The sequence below is a fragment of the Sceloporus occidentalis genome, unplaced genomic scaffold (genome assembly GCF_023333645.1).
Source record: "Sceloporus occidentalis isolate IW3139 unplaced genomic scaffold, rSceOcc1.0.p SCAF_1, whole genome shotgun sequence".
Lineage (NCBI taxonomy): Eukaryota > Metazoa > Chordata > Lepidosauria > Squamata > Phrynosomatidae > Sceloporus > Sceloporus occidentalis.
The window spans coordinates 12668571-12687160 of record NW_028316981.1 but is presented as its reverse complement, the minus strand read 5'-3'; the positions used below and the strand labels follow the sequence as shown (position 1 = coordinate 12687160).

Below are 18590 nucleotides of genomic sequence, written 5' to 3'. Positions count from 1 at the left end.
GGGATCTTGCTCTCTGTTGGAGTGCACCTCCCTTGCCACCTCTTCTGCAGATTGCCCAGCTGGTTTGGGTTGTGTCTCCTTTGAAACACACTTGGCACCCCACAGTGTGCTGCTGCCTCTGCAATAAGTGCCCAGAACAAGCAATCCCTTGCAAGTAAGTGTGCCTCTGGAGACTGGAGCTTTCCTTGCCATTGGGAGAAAGACTAGGGGAGGCCTGGCCTGGGCTTTTGGGGTAAATGTCAAAAGCAGATATTTTTTGGAGAGGGGAATGTTTCTTATTTATTTTTCCCCCTTGTCCCCTTAATCCCTTTCCCTTGCTATCTCAGACCAGAATTCAGATGGGTTTGCTCTTGCTCACCTTGGAGCTGAATGCAATGGCAATAGCTGTGGCATAAAGGAGTAGCAAAATTCAAAGTATAAAGGTAAGGTATGTAAAGGCATACAGCAACAACAAGAAACCTTCGTTACAGTTAACATACCATAAGGCAAAACAATGGCAACACAAAAGGCATACAGTATAAAGAATAAAGGCGAGGAATAAAGGTTTATATATATATCCATATATATGTGTATATAGGGGTGTGTGTGTGTGTGTGTGTGTAGTATATACTCATGTATAAGTCTAGAAATTTAGGTCAAAAAATTGACCCAAAAAAATCTGAGTCAAGCTATCCACGGGTCAATGTAAGTAGTGTATCTTAATTATTATTTAAAAGAAAAAACTATCCCCTTGTAAAAGGCAAGAGTATAATCTGTCCTGAAAACAACAATCCCCTCTACTCTCTCATCCATCCAGCCTTAAGAGTAAGCACAAAGAGATATGTCTGCTGGGATTTTGTAAGTTCTTTGACATTATTTTGCTTTGCTTCATCCTTTAGATCCTTTGCTATATGCCCCTAAATTTTACCCTCAACCTATCCATGGGTCATATCAAAATCCATAATTTCAGCCCCCAAATTTGCCCTCGATTTATACATGAGGTCGACTTATAGTCGAGTATACGGTATATATGTATGTATATATAATACGTTGTATTCTTTGAGTTTTGCTAATTGTTTATGCTACAACTATTGCGGTTGGATTCAGTTCAGTTATATTTTATATTTTATTTATTTATTTAGAGTACTGATACCCATATTCAGCTACAAAGGCTCTCAGATTACAGATTGTTAATGTGTCGATTCCCTACCCTCCGGCTTGCAATTTAAAAAGAAAAGACACAAGGAGAAGAGAATGGCATTCAAGTCATTTCTGACTTATGGTGACTCTTAAGGCAAACCTATCATAGGTTTGTTTGTTTCTTTGTTTGGCAAATTTGTTCAGAAGGGTTTTGCCATTGCTATCCTCTGAAGCTGAGAGAGTGTGACTTGCCCAGGGTCATCTAGTGGATTTCCAGGGTTGAGCTGGGATTTGAACCCTGGCCTCCAGAGCTGAAACCACTACAGAATGCTGGCTCAATACACACACACACACACACACACACTATATATATATATATATATATATATATATATATATATATATAAAAATTCAAAGTACTGTATACAGATTCAAAGACTGCAGTATCATAAGCACAGCCTAAATGTACTGAAACCCACTGGGTGGCCTTGGACAAGTCACACCCTCCCAGCCTCAAGGGAAGGCAATGGCAAACCCTCTCTGAAGAAACTTGCCAAGAAAACCCCATGATGGGGTCGTCTTAGGGTCTCCATAAGTTGGAAGTGACTTGAAGGCAGACAAAAACAAGGACAATGTGGGATGGATGTGGTGGGGAGCTGCATCTGCTCTCCCTGTGATGTTAATCATTATTTATGTATATTTTCTTCAGGGAAACAACCATAAGGCCAGGGCCATCAGTGTCTAAACAAGCTTTGATTTTGCCCAGGTTCCTGGAGGTACATTACATCATGGAGAAAATGCTGTGGCACCCCTCTGTTGTCTTGCCGTGATGGCCAGAACAAAAACCAGGAGCTTTCCTCTATCATATGTAGAGTTACTACGTCTGCACAGAAAAGCGATGGAGGGAAAGAGCTGAGTTAGGCTGAGAAGAGAAAATGGCTACTGAGAAAGGAACCGAATTCTCAACTTTGGGTCTTTGCAGCGTCATCATTGAGCCGGATGGAAGGCCTCAAATCAAAATGGAAGTCCAAGAACTGGAATCAGTGAGAGAACTGGAGAGCACTGGGGAAGACTGCCTGGCCGCCGTCCCTGCAGAGGTGGCTCCTCAAAGACTAACGGCAGCCCCAAAGCAATGCATTAAACAGGAATTATTGGCCCAGGGGCCACTGTCACAGCAGTGGGAGGTGCAATGGCCAGAGCTCCTGCATGCACCGCTGTCCCCAACACCTGAACAGAGTGGTCCATGGTTGCCACAGAATAGGCTGGGGGATGATGCTAAGATTTCTCAACCATGTTTTGAAGGAGTGGTGGCCACCAGCCACTGGGCTAGAAATGAAAACGTATCCAGGCTGAGGCCAAGACTCAGTAATAGAACAACCAGGGAAACCCAAAACCTAAACTATGCAAGTGGAAGGGATGAAGAGGAGCAACCAAGAAGAGATGCCATCGCCGATCCCCTCAGTTCAGAACACCAGCGCCAGCGTTTCCGCCAGTTTGACTACAAAGAAGCTGAGGGTCCATGGGAGGCTTACTGTCAGCTCCGGAAATTTTGCCACCAGTGGCTGATGCCGGAGGCACACACCAAAGAGGAGATCATGGAGCTGGTGATCCTGGAGCAGTTCTTGACCATCCTGCCCCAAGAAATGCTGAACTGGATCAAGGAACGAGATTCGGAGAGCTGTTTTCATGCAGTGGCTCTCGCTGAGCATTTTCTCCGGAGGCAGCGCCAGGAGGAGAGCCAAGATCAGCCACAGCCACAGGTGAGCCTCTATTTTGGGTGGCCACTAGCCCCACATTTGAGAGAGACTTAAGCCAGGGATGGGGAAAAATGTGGTCCACAAGCTTAAATTGTTTCTGATTTTTTTTTGCCCCAGAACAATATTATTATTATTATTATTATTATTATTATTATTATTATTATTATTATAGTTGACTCTCCATATTTGCAGCTTTGACTTTTGTGGATTTGATTATTTGTGGTTTTGATTAATATATTATCTCTAAGGACTTTATCATATGGGGACGGACATCTTTATCCTGTCTAGAAAGTGCAATTTAATGTGATTGTGCAAAAGACTGTCTCACAACATTGCGCTGATCTCATCAATGTCCTGTCAATGAGGTGGAATTGTATTACCAGGATCTTCCGATAATACAAAATTAGGGGAAATGAGGGGACAATTCCACTTCATTCATGGGACATTCACAGGATCAGCATGATTTCAAGCCTTTTATGCAGTCACATTCAATCGCACTTTCTGGACAGGACAATATCCTGATAAGCGCAATTTTTTGTGAAACTCCTTCCTGCTATCACATGATAGGGACGGGACAGGACAGGACAATAACATCCCATCCCCTGTGTAATAATGTCCTAGGAATCTCTTAGTCCTCCAGCACAACTCTGCCAGAAGTTGAGCATAGAATTGCGCTGAAGAACCTAGAAGTTCCTAGAGAAAACACTTCTCTAGGCATTTGTAGATCCTCCGGCATGATTCTGTGATCAACTTCTGGCAGATGTTTAACACAGTGTTGCACTGGAGGATCTAGTGATTCCTAGAGAGATGTTCTCTCAGGTAAAAATAATAGTGTTGTTTTTTATTTGCAGTTTTTCCACATTCATGGGGGTCCTTCACTCTTAATCCCAGTGAATGTGGGGGGACCATTGTATTATTATTTAGAGTGGGCCCTTGGTATCCACTGGGATTTGGTTCCAGGACCTCCGTGGGTACTAAAATCCATAGGTGTTCAAGTCCCATTAAATACAGTGTCGTAGTGAAATGGTGTCTCTTATATCAAATGGCAAAAGTTTGCTTTTTGGAATGTGTACCTTTTAAAATATTTTTCAAGCCGTGGCTGGTTAAATTTGTGGATAAAAAAATCTGTGGATATGAAGGGCTGACAGTACTTCTTCCCTGCCTCTCTCCGAGGCTTAAGGCAGGGTAAAACACCTATAACTATTTAAAAACATTAAGTGAAAAGGTATAAAACACAGAACACATTAAAATCATCCAACATAAAATTTAAAATATACCAATTTAAAATTCATACTTAACAACTAGGCAGGCCTGCCAATAGAAATAGTTCTTTAATGCTGTTTTCAGATAGCATGTTTAGTTGTCGAATCTCTCCCGGCAGGTCATTCCACAGTCTAGGGGTGGCAGATGAAAATGTCCGCTGAGTGACAGTTTCTTTCTTTCTTTTTAAAAATTTTATTTAAGGGATTTATATCCTGCTTTTTCCCCCAAATGGGATTCAGTTGTCAGTCTAGTTCTGGCCACTTGACGTAAATGTCACCCAGAGGACCTCAGTGTCCAGGGCAGATCATAGAGGAGGAGGCAAGCCTGTAGATAACATAGACCCAAACGCTGTGGGACTTTTAATGTAAAAACCAACACTTTGTACTTTGGCCAGAAGCTAACTGGCAGCCAGAGGAGTGATTTAAATATTGGTGTGATATGCTTACTCCTAGATTTACCACCGATCAATCTGGCTGCGCTGTTTTGAACTACAGTCAGCCTTCCATATCTACAGATTTCTTTAATCCACTCATTCAACCATCTATGGCATGAAAATATTTTTCAAAATATATAAATTTCAAAAAGCAAGCCTTGATTTTGCCATTTGACATAAAGGATACCATTAGCATGGCGTAGTGGCTTAAGTGTTGGACTACAACTCTAGAGACTCTATGATTCCCTGCTCAGCCATGAATCCCTCTGGGTGACCTTGGGCAAGTCACACACTCTCAGTTTCAGGGGAAGGCAATGACAAACCTACTCTGAACAAATCTTGCCAAGAAAACCCCGTGATAGCTTCGCCTTAGGGCCTCCGTAAGTCGGAAACAACTTGAAGACAGACAACACACACAAACGCACCATTTTACTATGTAATTTAATGGGATGTGAGTATCCATGGATGTTGGCATCCATTTGGTCCTGGAACCAAACCCCAGCAGATACCAAGGACCTACTATAATTAAAATTTCTAAAATTGGTGCAAACATAACCCACTGTAAAGCACATTGCAGAAGTTCAGCCTTGAGGATCCTAGTGCATATGCAACCATCTTTAGGTCTTCCAATTCTAGGAAGCGGCACTGCTGGCATATCAGCTGGAGCACCCAAAGCCCCTAAACACTCTCTAGCAAGTGTTCCTCCACAAGTTTGCACTCCTGTGGACCATTTTAGGCCATTTTTCCTGCCAGAAAGTGAGTCAGATGTTAAGTTTTCGATAACTTCATTCTGGATAATTTGAAAAAAGCCTCTCTTCACCTTAAAATGGCCCAGCCAGAATGGAAAAAATGGAGAAATGAACTTCCACAACCTCTAGGGCAGTGTTTCTCAAACTTTGATATTCCAAGCATTTTTGGGTTTCAGTTCCCAGAATTCCTGGTCATTGATGAAACTGGCTGGGGCTTCTGGGAGTTGAAGTAAAAAACACTTGGAGACTCATTCTTTGTGAATTGCTGCCCTGGAGGTGTTGAGTAGCATTCGTCTGTAGTTCTTGTTGTTGTGTGCCTTCAAGTCATTTCCAACTTATGGCGACCCTAAGGTGACCCTATAATGGGGCTTTCTTGGCCAGTTTCTTCAGAGAGGGTTTGCCACTGCCATCCTCTGAGGCTGAGAGAGTGTGACTTACCCATGTTCACCCAGTCGGTTTGCATGGCCAAGCTGGGATTTGAACCCTAATGAATTACCTAGTCCAGTGCACCAACCACTATACCATACTGTCTGTTAATGATATGAAAAAATGGAGAGAGAAAAATCAGTGTGTAATTAGTTGCATTTTATAACCTGCCTTTCCTTCAATGAGCTCAAGGTGTTGTACATGGGTCACCATCCCATCCTATCCCCACAACAGCCCTGGGAGGTAGGTCAGATTGAATCAGATCTACAGGCCCCATAGCCTAGAAACTGGATCTCCCTGGTCTATTAGAGGGAAGGCTGAATGTAAATCAAAGTTTGGTCATTAACTCCTTATATTGTTGTTGTTGTTGTTGTTGTTGTTGTTATGCTTTATTTATAGAGCACTGTAAATTTAACCAGTGCTGTACATACATTCAGTTAAAAATAGAATAGAATAAAATAAAATAAGCCTGCCCATGGTGTACATTCTATAAAATAATGTAACATAATACACATTAATACATATTAACATTCAATAATAAAAAATAGCAGGTCACAAATTAATTTTAAAAAAACCTTGGGCAAGTCACATGTTCTCAGCCTCCAGGGAAGGCACTATAAGCTATCTTGGCTGGGGCTGCTAGGAGATGCAATCTGACAATATCCGGAGGGTCACATGATTCTCACTTATAGTTTAAAAAGTAGTTTGTTCTATCGTTGGTTTGTTGTTTGTGTTGTTAAAGTACTGCCATGAATTTAAATTCATGTTATTATTTGGGGGGGGGGCTAAAAATTGATAAGAACATGGCATCAAAACTGATAATAACCTGACATCAAACCTGAAAAATTATTGTCAGAAGGTCTCTTGAAACAGCCTAAAATGCCCTTTAAAATACATTACAGTCAGCCATCTATATCAATGGAATTTTTATCCACGGGTTCAAGAATCCACAGCCTGACGATACTTATAAATATACATAAATTCCAAAAATCTAGCCCTAATTTTGCCATTTTATATAAGGGACACCATTTTACTATGCCACTGTATTTAATGGAACTTGAGCATCCGTGGATTATAGTATCCATGGGGGGTCCTGGAACCAAGCGGCAGTGGATACCGAGGACTCACTGTACTTACTGGTCCTTACAATTGTGATAGAAACGTAACAAAGAAACAGACAAATAAATAAAATGTTCTCCCTTGTTACAGATGCCAGGGATGATGCAGGAGGAGACTTTGGATTTTTCAGCCGAAGAAGATGCTTCACTGAATGTGAACCTCCAGCAGCTCTACAGGGAAGTCAAGCAAGAGCAGGAAGAGGATGCCAGCGTCGTAGGTATGGATTGATTGTAGCTGAACCTGTTGTTGTGTGCTTTCAAGTTGTTTCTGACTTACGGCAACCCTGTTTCTTGGGAAGATGTGTTCAGAGGAGGTTTGACATTGCATTCGCCTGAGGCTGAGAGTGTGTGACTTGCCCAAGGTCACGTTGTCGGTTTTACAGCCAATCGGAGAATTGAACCCTAGTCTCCAGAGTCATAGTCTAATACTTAAACCATTACGCCACCCTGGCTCTCAGCCAAACCTGTGCACTCTTTTTATTTTTAACTGTGGGGATAAGCAATGGCACAGGGGACTAGGGCCCGATTTTTCGAGAGGCCATTCCCCATCCCCGGTTTTCCAAAATATATATTGTCTCCCTAAGTTTTTCCTCCAAAATGGTGGCCAGAAATAACAACACATCACTTCTTGCTGCAATTTTGGGGATGAAAGAGAGGGAAGTTGACTTATTTGAGTTGACCTATTTGAGGGACCTATTTTACTGTGGGTAACTGAGTAACCTTGGGCAAGTCACACACTCTCAGCCTCAGGGGAAGGCAATGGCAAACCTCTTCTGAACAAATCTTGCCAAGAAAACCCCATGACAGTTTCGCTTTAGGGTCTCCATAAGTCAGAAACTATTTAATTTGAAGGCACACAACAGCACTGGAATTAAAAATAAAACCAGGAGACTCAGGGGAGGCTTTGGGGGGAGTGCCAGGAGACTTCAAAGGGCCTGCAAAAGTGAGGCCCAGGAACTGCTTGTGGTTTCCTTTTCAACCTTTCTGTTACTTGTGTCTTTACTTGCTTGGGAAGGGACCATCACTCAATCACCAGAGTTTGTATGGTTTGCATGCTGGAGGTTCCAGGTTTGATTCCTGCCTGGTGGTGTCAGGTATCTCTTATGATAAGGGATGTCCCTTATTTGAGGTCCAGTTAACTTGCTGCTTTGTAGGGCTGGCAGGTGTCCCTTTTTTAGGGCTGGCAGGGATGACACGCTTGGCTTCCTGGGTGCCTGCTCGCTGTCCTCGGCCTTGGCTCTCTCCCCCCGCCGGCTTGTGCTCCATTGCCGGCTTCACCCATCCCCAGCTTAAAGCAGCGCAAATGGGGATGAAAAAAAGAAAACCAATTCAAGTGGCAAAAAAAGATCAACTTTTATAGTGAGAACGAGGGATCTTTCGAAAATCAGTTACAAACACGGAGTGGATCTGAATCACAACCCATGTTATTCTGCCAGTGGGAATGAGCACTAAGATACTATGATTAAGCTAGCAGGATTGTGGCAGGACAGCAGGCTGGTATGATAATGTCCTTAGTGTCAGACATATTAGATTGTGAACCTGTGGGCAGGGGCTATCCCATCTCTGGTTGTCTGGATAACAACTAGGATAAAAATGTGGTTGATAATATAAACAGTGGAAAATAACTCTTCCAGATAGCTGGGACAGATTTTATAAAACTTACCCTTTTCAACTATTGTTCTCAGAATCTCCCAGCCAACAAAGGCTAGTTCTAGGATTCTGGGAGCTGTAGTTCAAAAAAAGCCAGTGGCAATCAGATTAAATAATATTGGCAAAATGGACAAATTGGGGGACCTGGCATGAGACTACTTCCTTATGATCTTATTGAAAGATATATTGCTATGATTACATGAATATAAAGTACTTTCAACAGAATGTTGCAGTGTGGGATATCGCAGGCTTTCAGAATTTCAAGCCAACCCATTCTTTGTTGTTGTTGTGTGCCGTCAAGTCATTTTCAACTTACAGCAACCTTAAGGCGACCCTACCATGGGATTTTCTTAGTAGGATTTGTTCAGAGGAGGTTTACCATTGCCATCCTCTGAGGCTGAGAGAGTGTGATTTGTCCAAGGTCACCTAGTGGGCTTTTACATGGCCAAATTCAGATTCTAATACTGGTCTCCAGAGTCAAAGTCCAACACTCAAGCTACTACATCACGCTGGTACCATTCTATTCTGTGCCATTCCATTTCCACCCATTTCCCCATTTTGCCCATCTAATCTCTAGTCAGTCAGTATTCTGTGGTCACACAGAATCTGCATGGGTTTTATTGTTCTGTTTCAAGGGTGTCCCCCCACTTCTTCAATGTATTTATTCATATCATTTATATGACACCTTTCCACACTCAAAGCAGCAGATCCCTCAAACCTTCTGATATTTCCTTTCTTAGTGCATGGATGGTGCTCTTTTGGATATAAGGAATGGCATGTGGCCTGAAGATCAGAAAATGAGGGGAATGATAGTAATCCTTTTGTCCATATTTCAGCAGCTGTTGAAAGTGGGAACGAGAATGAGGAGATGCTGCAGGAAAGGGAAGATCCTCCAGACTTGGAAGAAACCATTTCAAATCAAGCCGAGCCCAGGAAACCACAGGAGCAAGACACAGAAATCCTTAAGAATGAATCCATCACCTCTGAAGTGGAGGCCCTCAGCGAAACAACAGTCCAGCCTGCAATATCCAAAGGAAAGCGACCAAGTGACAGGCTGTTCCACAGCCTCAATAAGCTTCAGAGAAGCCAGACTGGGGAGGAACTCTACGAATGCTCTGACTGCGGGAAAAACTTTATCTCCAGAGCTGGCTTCATCATGCACATAAGAATCCATGGTAGAGAAAAACCATATGAATGTTCGGACTGTGGTAAACACTTCCGGCGGAGCTCGCACCTCAACAGCCATAGCAAGATCCATGCGGGAGTGAAGCCATTTAAATGTACAGACTGTGGGAAGGGTTTCAGCCGAAGCTCCAACCTTATTTCACATCAGAGGATGCACACGGGGGAGAAACCCTACACCTGCTCCTCGTGCAGCAAACAGTTCTGTGACAAATCAAGTCTGGTCCGGCATGAGCGGCTTCATACTGGGGATAAACCATATAAGTGCACTGAATGTGGGAAAAGCTTTAGCCAAAGCCACCACCTCATCACGCACCAGAGAAGTCACACAGGGGAAAAACCGTACAAGTGTTTGCTCTGCAATAAAAGCTTTTGCGACAGATCGACTTACATTAGACACCAGAAAAACCACAACGGGGAGAAGACATTTAAATGCCTGGACTGTGGGGAATGCTTCAGTCGAAACAAACACCTTGTTAGGCATAGGAGTATCCACACGGCACGGGAATTGTATACGTGCTCGGATTGCGGGGAAAGCTTTTGCCGTCGGTCGGGCCTTAAGATGCACCAGAAGATTCACACTGGGGAAAAGCCGTTCGAATGCACAGACTGTGGGAAGAAGTTCAACCGCAGTACGAACCTTATTAGCCACCAGAGAATCCACACTGGAGAGAGACCCTATGGGTGTCCCGAGTGTGGGAAGAGATTCAATCGGAGGACCCACCTTGTTAGCCATCAGAAAATCCACGGGCCGAGGAAAGAAGCGACAGGAATGCTTGGAGCAGGGGGAGAGCTTCCATCTGCAGAACTCAAGGGAGGATATGTCCCCCCATCTTATATCATCACAACAATTGTGTGAGGTAGGCTAAGAGAGAAAGCAATCGGTCCAAAGTCACTTGAGGGGACTTCATGTTTCACGTGGGACTGAATCTTGGTCTGATTCCAGCACACTAGTCTAGGAGCAAGAAAGGATGGCTTCAGATGGTGTTTGTCAATTACAACTCCCATCATCTTTCAGTGTGGTAGCTGGGGGCTAATGGGAGCAAGGATGCCATATCTGGTGGGCACTATGTTCTTATTGTACTCACTGCTGTATCACACTTTCTCACCAACAAAACCTTACCTATTAGGCTGCATCCACACTGCAGAAATAATCCAGTTTGACCCCACTTTAAATGCCATGGCTCAATGCTATGGGATTCTGGAATTTTTAGTTTTGTGAGACATTTGTTAGAGAGTTCTGATGCCACAACAAACTGGAATTCCCAGAATTTCTTAGCACTGAGTCATGCCAGTTAGTGTCAAACTGAATTATTTCTCATGCATTCATCTCATCATTGCTTGAATCTTCTTCCTGCTATCAGCTAGAGGAGACCCACTGAGTCAGTTATTGAATGGTGAATCAAGACTTATTTAAAGGCCATTGATTCAGTGGGTTTACTCCAGCTGGGACCATTCGTAGATTCAAGTACATCTTTTCTGGGAAACAGTACAATACTGTACAATTTTTGGTCTATTTTTTCCTTGTGGTTCATATGTCCTGGGAAAAGAGTGGGATACAAATAAATAAATACCTTATCTGGCTTTTTCATTTTTCCCCACTTTATTTTTGTTCTCTGGTTCTTTTGCTCGCAGTTCCTGTCTACCAGTGCATCTGATCCAGAGGTGGGGAAAGTTACTTTTTTATTGCAGCTCTCACAAATCCCATCCAGTATGGCCAGTGGTTGTACTGGGAGTTGTAATTTGGAGGGGGGAAGCAACATTGGCAAAGCCTTGAGACCTCCAAGGTGCATCCCAGTTTCAACTCACTCCTAATAAAAAGCATAAAAGTCCCCCCCCTCACTTCTCTCAAATGCCAGACTGCAAAACCTAGCTCCTAATACCGTTGGACTACAAGTCCCATCACTCCTGGTCTTTGTCTGTGTTGGCTGGGGAATGCTGGAAGTTGTAGTTCAACATCTGTGGAGCCATGATTGGGAAAAACTGAGTCAGAGTGTCTCTTTCCTAAAATCCTGATGGGCATTACACCCCAAAGGCAAGGAAAAGAGATTTTCAAGAGACAATAGCATTTTTTTTAACCCAGAGTCTCAGGCAAAGTCACTTTTGGGGTAAAGGCAGCCAAGCTGCACATTCTTGAGTGCAACATATAGGAAACCTTTTGAAACAGTGTGAATACTTTTATAGATCAATGGCCTAGAGCTGGGCTGGGCTGGATGTGGTTGTGGAGAATGTGTTTGTTCCTATAAAATGCTCTTGGTTCTGTGTGGTCTCCTTTTTGCTATGACTTGTAATACAATTTCATTTCTATGTGACTACTTTATATTTCTGTATAAAACTGATCTTGTATTTCCCCCCTCCCTTTCTCCTGAACTCCAAAAGTCCTATTTGGGTGTCTATATTGTATGAAGGGAAGAAGCAAACCATGCCCCTGGTCTCACTATTAATCCCTGCCCCCCATTTTGGGTTGGAATATCACAGTTGTGGAGTAAACCTGATCTGGTTGGGTTCTAATTCACAGAGTGCCAGTTACTCTTTATAAATACTCCCCATACCCTTGGAAACTTTCCCCCTCTTTTGTGCATAGATGACTTTGACAAAATCAACAAGTCCTCCTCACCTTCCTGGGGCTGCATCTGCACAGCAGAATTAATGCAGTTTGACACCGCTTTATCTGCCATAGCTCAATGCTATAAAATCATGGCAGTTGCAGTTTGCTGTGGCACCAGAGCGCTCTGACAGAGAAGGCTCAATATCTCACAAAACTATAATTCCCAGAATCCCCTAGCATGGAGCCAGGGCAGTTAAAGTGGTGTCAAAGTGGATTATTTCTGCAGTGTGTATGCAGCCTCAGTTATATGTTTTCTGCATGAATAGGAACACACAAGTAGGGTTACGTTCTGCCCCACAGGCGAGGGGGAAATGCACCAAATTTCCACACAAAGGGCTTCCGTGGACTAGCTGAGTTGTGAGAGTGCCAACTCAGCCACTGTTTATGTCTAGAAATTTAGGTCAAAAAATTGACCTAAAAAACCTGAGTCGACTTATCCACAGGTCAATGTAAGTACTATATCTTTACTCTTATTTAAAAGAAGGAACCATCCCCTGGTGAAAGGCAAAGAGTATAATCTGTCCTGAAAAGCACTGACCCCTCTACTCTCTCATTCATCAAGCCTTAAGAGTGAGCACAAAGAGCTATGTCTGCTGGAATTTGTACGTTCTTTGACATTATTTTGCTTTGCTTCATCCTTTAGATGCTTTGCTATATGCCCCTAAATTTTACCCTTGACTTATCCATGGGTCATATCAAAATCCATAATTCTAGCCCCAAAACTTGCCCTCGATTTATACATGAGGTCAACTTATAGTTGACTATATATGGTAGGTCTAATCTGCAGCATCTCTGTGGTTGAAAAAGAACTAGATATCACAGGCCAATAGGATAAATTGGACCCTGGAGAGCAAGTGCTGGTCATAGTAAAGAATAGAGAATACGGGGCTAAATGGGCAAATTGTCTGACTAGGTGAAGGGAGCTTCTCTTTAAGAAAAGAAATGTGGGTGGGTGTTTAGGAGTGGACAAGAAAAACCTTAGGCATATGCTTGAAAGGAAGATTTTGGGAACAGTCTTCATGCAGGCTGGACTTAAAAGGCAAAAGCTAGGTCTGCAAAGACTGAAGAGTGTGGACATACAAAAGATGCTGTCATGAAACAGAATTGGTGCCTGCTTGCCTTCTAGCAAATGGAGCGGAATTAGCATATGGATAATTTGCTGGTGTACCAGTTCTGCCAATTGGATGTCTTTCTCTGTTCTTACTACTACTTTCCTTCTCCCCACACCTTGTGTTTATATATACATAAATATATCCTCCCCCTAACCTTTTCATCACAGCCTTCTTTTCTACTTTCTGTACATATGTTCTCATCATCCAACTTTTTTTAAAAAATGCATCCATTCTGCCCATTGTGGTGGTGATGTAAAATAAGAAAAATGTAGAGTTGAAGATGAATAAATTAGACTTATAAACAACTTGGCTGCATAGTTGCTAATTAATGGTTATGTCTTTTGGTAAAAGAGTGGATTTTATCATTGCTTTGCTTTTTGGTGTTCTTTTTGTAGGCGAATTCAAAAAATATCAAGGGGGAAAGCTATCTTTGAAAAGCTAGATCAAGAGCAGTGGCACTGGAGGGTGTTAAAAGGAACATAAGATCACAGGACCCTATCAAGTGTGGAAGCCTTGTGGCCCTCCAGTTGTTGTTGGACTAACCCCCAGCATTCTACACCAATGGCTTTGCAGGTTGGGTCACATAGAAGTCACAGTCTATCACATCTGGTGGAGGCTGTATGATTCCTAGCCCAGCTGGAATTTACAAAAGCAGCAATATTTAGACTAAACCACCCAGAATTTCTCAGTCAGGTTAGCCAGTGATGAGGGATTCTGGGAGTTGTAGTCCTTGATCTGGTCCAGTACAGTCAGCCATCCACATTTAAGGCTTTGATTATTTGCAGATTTGATTATACATGGATTTGATTAATACATTCTAAGTCCTCCAGTGAAACTGCCAGAAGTTGACCATACACTCACCCTGGAGGACCTAGAAATTCCTAGAGAAAACACTTCTCTGTGCGTTTATAGGTCCTCCAGCACAATCCTATGATCAGCTTTTGGTGGATGCTGAACATAGAGTTGCATTCGATGACTTAGAGATCCCAGAGAGGTGTTCTCTCAGGTAAAAAAAGTTATGTTTTTTTTAAATTCAGTTTTTCCATGTTCACAGTGATCCTGTGTCCCTGACCCCAGTGAATGTGGAGGGACCACTGTAGTCTGTTTACACTGTAGCTAACTAGGTGCCTCTGGGGAACCCACATGTCCTGCCTTTATACACTCTCACACTTGCATTTCAAGCTTGCAACCAGTATTGAGAAGCATACTGTCATGATGATCCTGCTCACCATGAGTAGTGACAATTGATAGATTGTGACTGAGATTCTACATCCAGCAAATGTAGTGTAACACTCTGCTTGTATGGTCCCACTGGGCTAATGCTTCCACACATGCCATAAGGGGTGACATGATAGGCATGTTTAAATATTTGAATGGATGTCATACTGAGGCAAAAGCAAGCTTTTTTTCTGCTGTTTCAGAGAACAGGACATGGAGCAATGGATGCAAACTACAGGAAAAGAGGTACCACCTAAACATTAGGAATAACTTCCTGACAGTAAGAGCTGTCCAACAGTGGAATATGTTCCCTCGGAGAGTGGTGGAGTCTTCTTCTTTGGAAGTTTTTAAACACAAGCTAGGTGGCTATCTGTTGAGGATGTTTTGATTGTGTGTTTCTGCATAACAGGGTTGGACTGGATGGCTTTTGGCGTCTCCTCCAACTCTGATTCTTATCCATTTTATCCAGGGAAGTCTAGAATTGTGTTGTCACCACTCACTCTAGGACCTTATTTAGAAAGGAGAGATTAGAGACTGAAAGATTAGTTATCTACGGAGGTGGAATCCAGTGAATTTTTTTCCAGCAAAGGTCTTACAATTGCTCCTTTTAGCAAGTGTTGGAACATAAGCCCTCTTTCAAATAAACATTTACAACCTCCACCACCCAACTGATCAGTCCTCCTCCGGCAGCATTAATTAACCAGCGTGCACATGGATCTAACAGAGAAGTGACTGGCTTCAATCCTCCACCAAATTTGTCCACGTCGTCATGTTGAACAACCTGAAATTCATCCATCAAAACTAGTGCTAAGGTTATGTAAGCATATGTCACCCATAAAATTCCAGACTCAGTGTACTTGTGGAGGATGGATTCCCAATTGGCATTATTTCTTTGAGATTATTGGGGTGTTTTAGGCTCAGAGGATTTTTAGTTTAACGATTAAAGGCATTTGTATATGTTTGTCAGCTTTTGGGGGCTAAAACCAGGCAATGTCATTATATTAAAATTAAAGGCTATAATTGCTACTAATCTAGTTGCCATTTTCTTTGCTTTGACTTTTCATCCTTTTTTGATTTATGCGTATTGTCTTTTTTAACCAAAATAAAGTGATCCAGAAGTTGACTTCCAGATCACTTTTTGTTAGGGAATGTCCCCTCCTGGACCACAAAATACAGTGGACCCTCCATATTCTCTGGGGTTAGGAATGAAGGGCGCCTGTGTATGTAGAAAAAGTGGAAATAAAAAAAAACTTTTCTTTTTACCTAAGAGAACACCTCTCTAGGAATCTCCATGTCCTCCAGTGCAACTCTATGGTCAACATCTGGCAGAAATTGACCATAGAATCATGCTGGAGGACCTACAAATGCCTAGAGAAGTGTTTTCTCTAGGAACTTCTAGGAGGTTCTCCAGCACAACTCTATGGTCAACTTCTAGTAGACTTGTGCTGAAGGACCTAGATATTCCTAGAGAGAACATAGTAATCAAATCTGCAAATAATCAAATTCGCACAAAAGTCAAAGTCACAAATGTGGAGAGCCAACTGTACTTTAATTGCCTTCCACACCCCTAAGGAGGCATTTGGGCAAAATTAAAAAATAAGATAAACATCCAGCCTTGAAAATGAGCAGAAACATAATAATAATAATAATAATAATAATAATAATAATAATAATAATAATAATAATAGAATCGTAGAGTTGAAGAGACGACAAGGGCCATCGTAATATCCCTTCTCCATAATTTTGATACTTCTTTCCATTTCTCCTCATACTGTTGGATTGTCTTTCCATCGATATTCATGGATGTGGCGTGCTGTTTTAATGTTTAATGATCTTTACTGTTTTAAACGATGCTGTTTTTTTATTTATATTTTAATATTAGTTGTATTTAGTTTGTTTTTTAAACGTTTGTAACCAATGTTTTTAGCTTTGTCTTTTTAATACGTTGTAACCTGTAAATCCAGCAAATAAATTATTATTATTATTATTATTATTGTGTTACATTGAACTGAAGGGATGGGGACAAAAATATAATTCAGGGTTTTTTTTAATTGCCATGATTGAGGGATGCCCAGGAGACAAATCCTGGGTTTGTCTGCACTGCATAATTAATGCAGTTTGAAATCGCTTTAACTTTTCTGGCTCCATCCTATGGAATCCGGGGATTTGTAGTTTTGTGATGTGTTTCAGCCTTCTCTGTGAGAAAGCTCTGGTGCCTCAACAAACTACAAGTCCCAGGATTCCATAGGATGGAGCCATGGCAGTTAAATTGGTGTCAAACTGGATTAATACTGCATTCTCTCTTCAGGAGCATTTCAGTGCCTCAGGGCACTGCCCTAAATGGCGCCTTGTTTTTGGTCAGGAAAACTGTAAACACAGCCTCCCTCTGAGTCCCTCAGTCAGCTCCTCAGGGCTGCTTCTATTTCCTGCCCAGCAACTATTGACGAAGACGGCAAACTGTTTTTCTAATTGGTCACTGGTTCCAGGTAGCTATTTTTGAATTGGCTGCACAGCAACGTTTTGTTCCTCTGAGGTAAAACACCAACCCGCTCCTTGCGCCTCTTGATTTGCTTTCCATTGTCTGCCTAGAAACTATTGACGACGGCTGAAAAGCTTCTTTTTCTGATTGGTCACTGGTTTCCGCTCGCTATTTTTTAATTGACTGCAGAGCAGTGCTTTGTTCCTCTAAGGTAAAACAGCAACCTTATCGCTTCTCTGGGGTTTCGATTGCCTACCTAGTACCTAATGACGATCGCAGCAAACTGTTGTTCTGATTGGCCATTGACTCCTATTTTTAATTGGCTGCACATCAGCGCTTTGTTCCTCTAGTAAAACACCAACCTCCTCCTCGCTCTTCTTTGGTTCGCTTTCTATATCCTGCCCAGCAACTGGTGACGAAGGCGACAACCCCTTTTCTCCATTTTCTGCCTAGCAACTATTGACGTAGGCGACAAATCCTTTTTTCTGATTGGTCATTATTTGTTCCCGCTCTTTTTTTGAATTTTGAAATTCAATAGGCTGGGAGGGAGGGTTTTTTTGTGGTGGTCTTCCTTTTGGGAAGCACTTCCTTTTGGGTTGGGTCTCCTTCAACTGGTTTGTGGAGAAGGCTCTGGTGATGAATAACCCCTGAATCTAAAGCCATCCGTTTTTCCATTTTAGAAGGTACAGAATTCGCACTCAGGACCCATTGCCCAGATGTGGAGGAGAATTTCCTCTGGGGGCAATGCATGCTTTCAAGGATGGCGGTTGTTGTGGGTCTAGGGAGAGGAGGGGGAAACAGATGTTTTAATTCCTTTCCATAAAGTCAGCTGAAGTCTTGAGGTTTGGGGGGGGGGCTGCAATGTGGAGGGCTATGGTTAAGTAGGGTGACCACACACGTCCTCCTTTTCCAGGACACGCCTTCCATTTCAAACTCATGCACAGGAGGAATTCCAAAATGTCCTCCATTTTGAGCAGGTCTAAGAAGCATAAACTTATATTAATAGTTGTGTTTTTAGCTATTATTCTCTATCCAGGAGGCGTTCCAATGTGTCCTCCATTTTGAGCATGACTGAGGAGCATGAATGTACATTTATAGTAGTCCTTTTAGCTTTTATTTTTCTCTCCAGGAGGAATTCCACAATGTTCTCTATTTTGAGCATGGCTAAGGAGCATGGCTTTACATTTATAAGTTTTCAGCTTTTATTTTCTGTCCAGGAGAAATCCTGCAATGTCCTCCATTTTGAGCATTACAAAAGAAGTATGATTTACATTTATGGTAGTGTTCTAAGCTTTTGTTTTCTGTCCAGGAGGATTTCCAAAGTGCCCTCCCTTTCGAGGATGACTTAGAAGCATGAATGTCCATTTATATCTGTGTTTTTAGCTTATATTTCGTAATGCCTTACATTGTTTTCTCAAATGTCCTATACTGTATTTAGCAGTGCCTTATCCTCCTTTGTCATATCTGGTCACCCTG

At 42.3% G+C, this 18590-nt stretch overlaps 1 protein-coding gene across 2 annotated transcripts; it reads left to right on the top strand.

Annotated features, from left to right (window-relative positions):
* LOC149320811 (uncharacterized) lies at positions 1-14923 on the top strand. 2 transcript variants are annotated; one of them, XM_089503928.1, is made up of 5 exons: positions 1-154; positions 1886-2879; positions 6957-7083; positions 9352-10557; positions 14839-14923. In XM_089503928.1, exons 2-4 carry the CDS (start codon positions 2055-2057, stop codon positions 10554-10556), a joined length of 2157 nt encoding a protein of 718 aa, XP_089360054.1. In that variant the 5' UTR covers positions 1-154; positions 1886-2054; the 3' UTR covers position 10557; positions 14839-14923. The 2 variants fall into 2 exon arrangements, with proteins under 2 accessions (XP_089360054.1, XP_089360059.1); XM_089503933.1 differs by lacking the exon at positions 14839-14923 and having other exon boundaries at positions 9355-14401.
* The last annotated feature ends 3667 nt before the right edge of the window (positions 14924-18590 follow it).

Coding starts and splice junctions, on each gene's coding strand:
- LOC149320811 (XM_089503928.1), top strand. CDS start 2,055: ATGGCTACTGAGAAAGGAACCGAATTCTCAACTTTGGGTCTTTGCAGC. Junction 2,880..6,956: donor AAGATCAGCCACAGCCACAG/GTGAGCCTCTAT, acceptor CCCTTGTTACAG/ATGCCAGGGATGATGCAGGA. Junction 7,084..9,351: donor AGAGGATGCCAGCGTCGTAG/GTATGGATTGAT, acceptor TCCATATTTCAG/CAGCTGTTGAAAGTGGGAAC.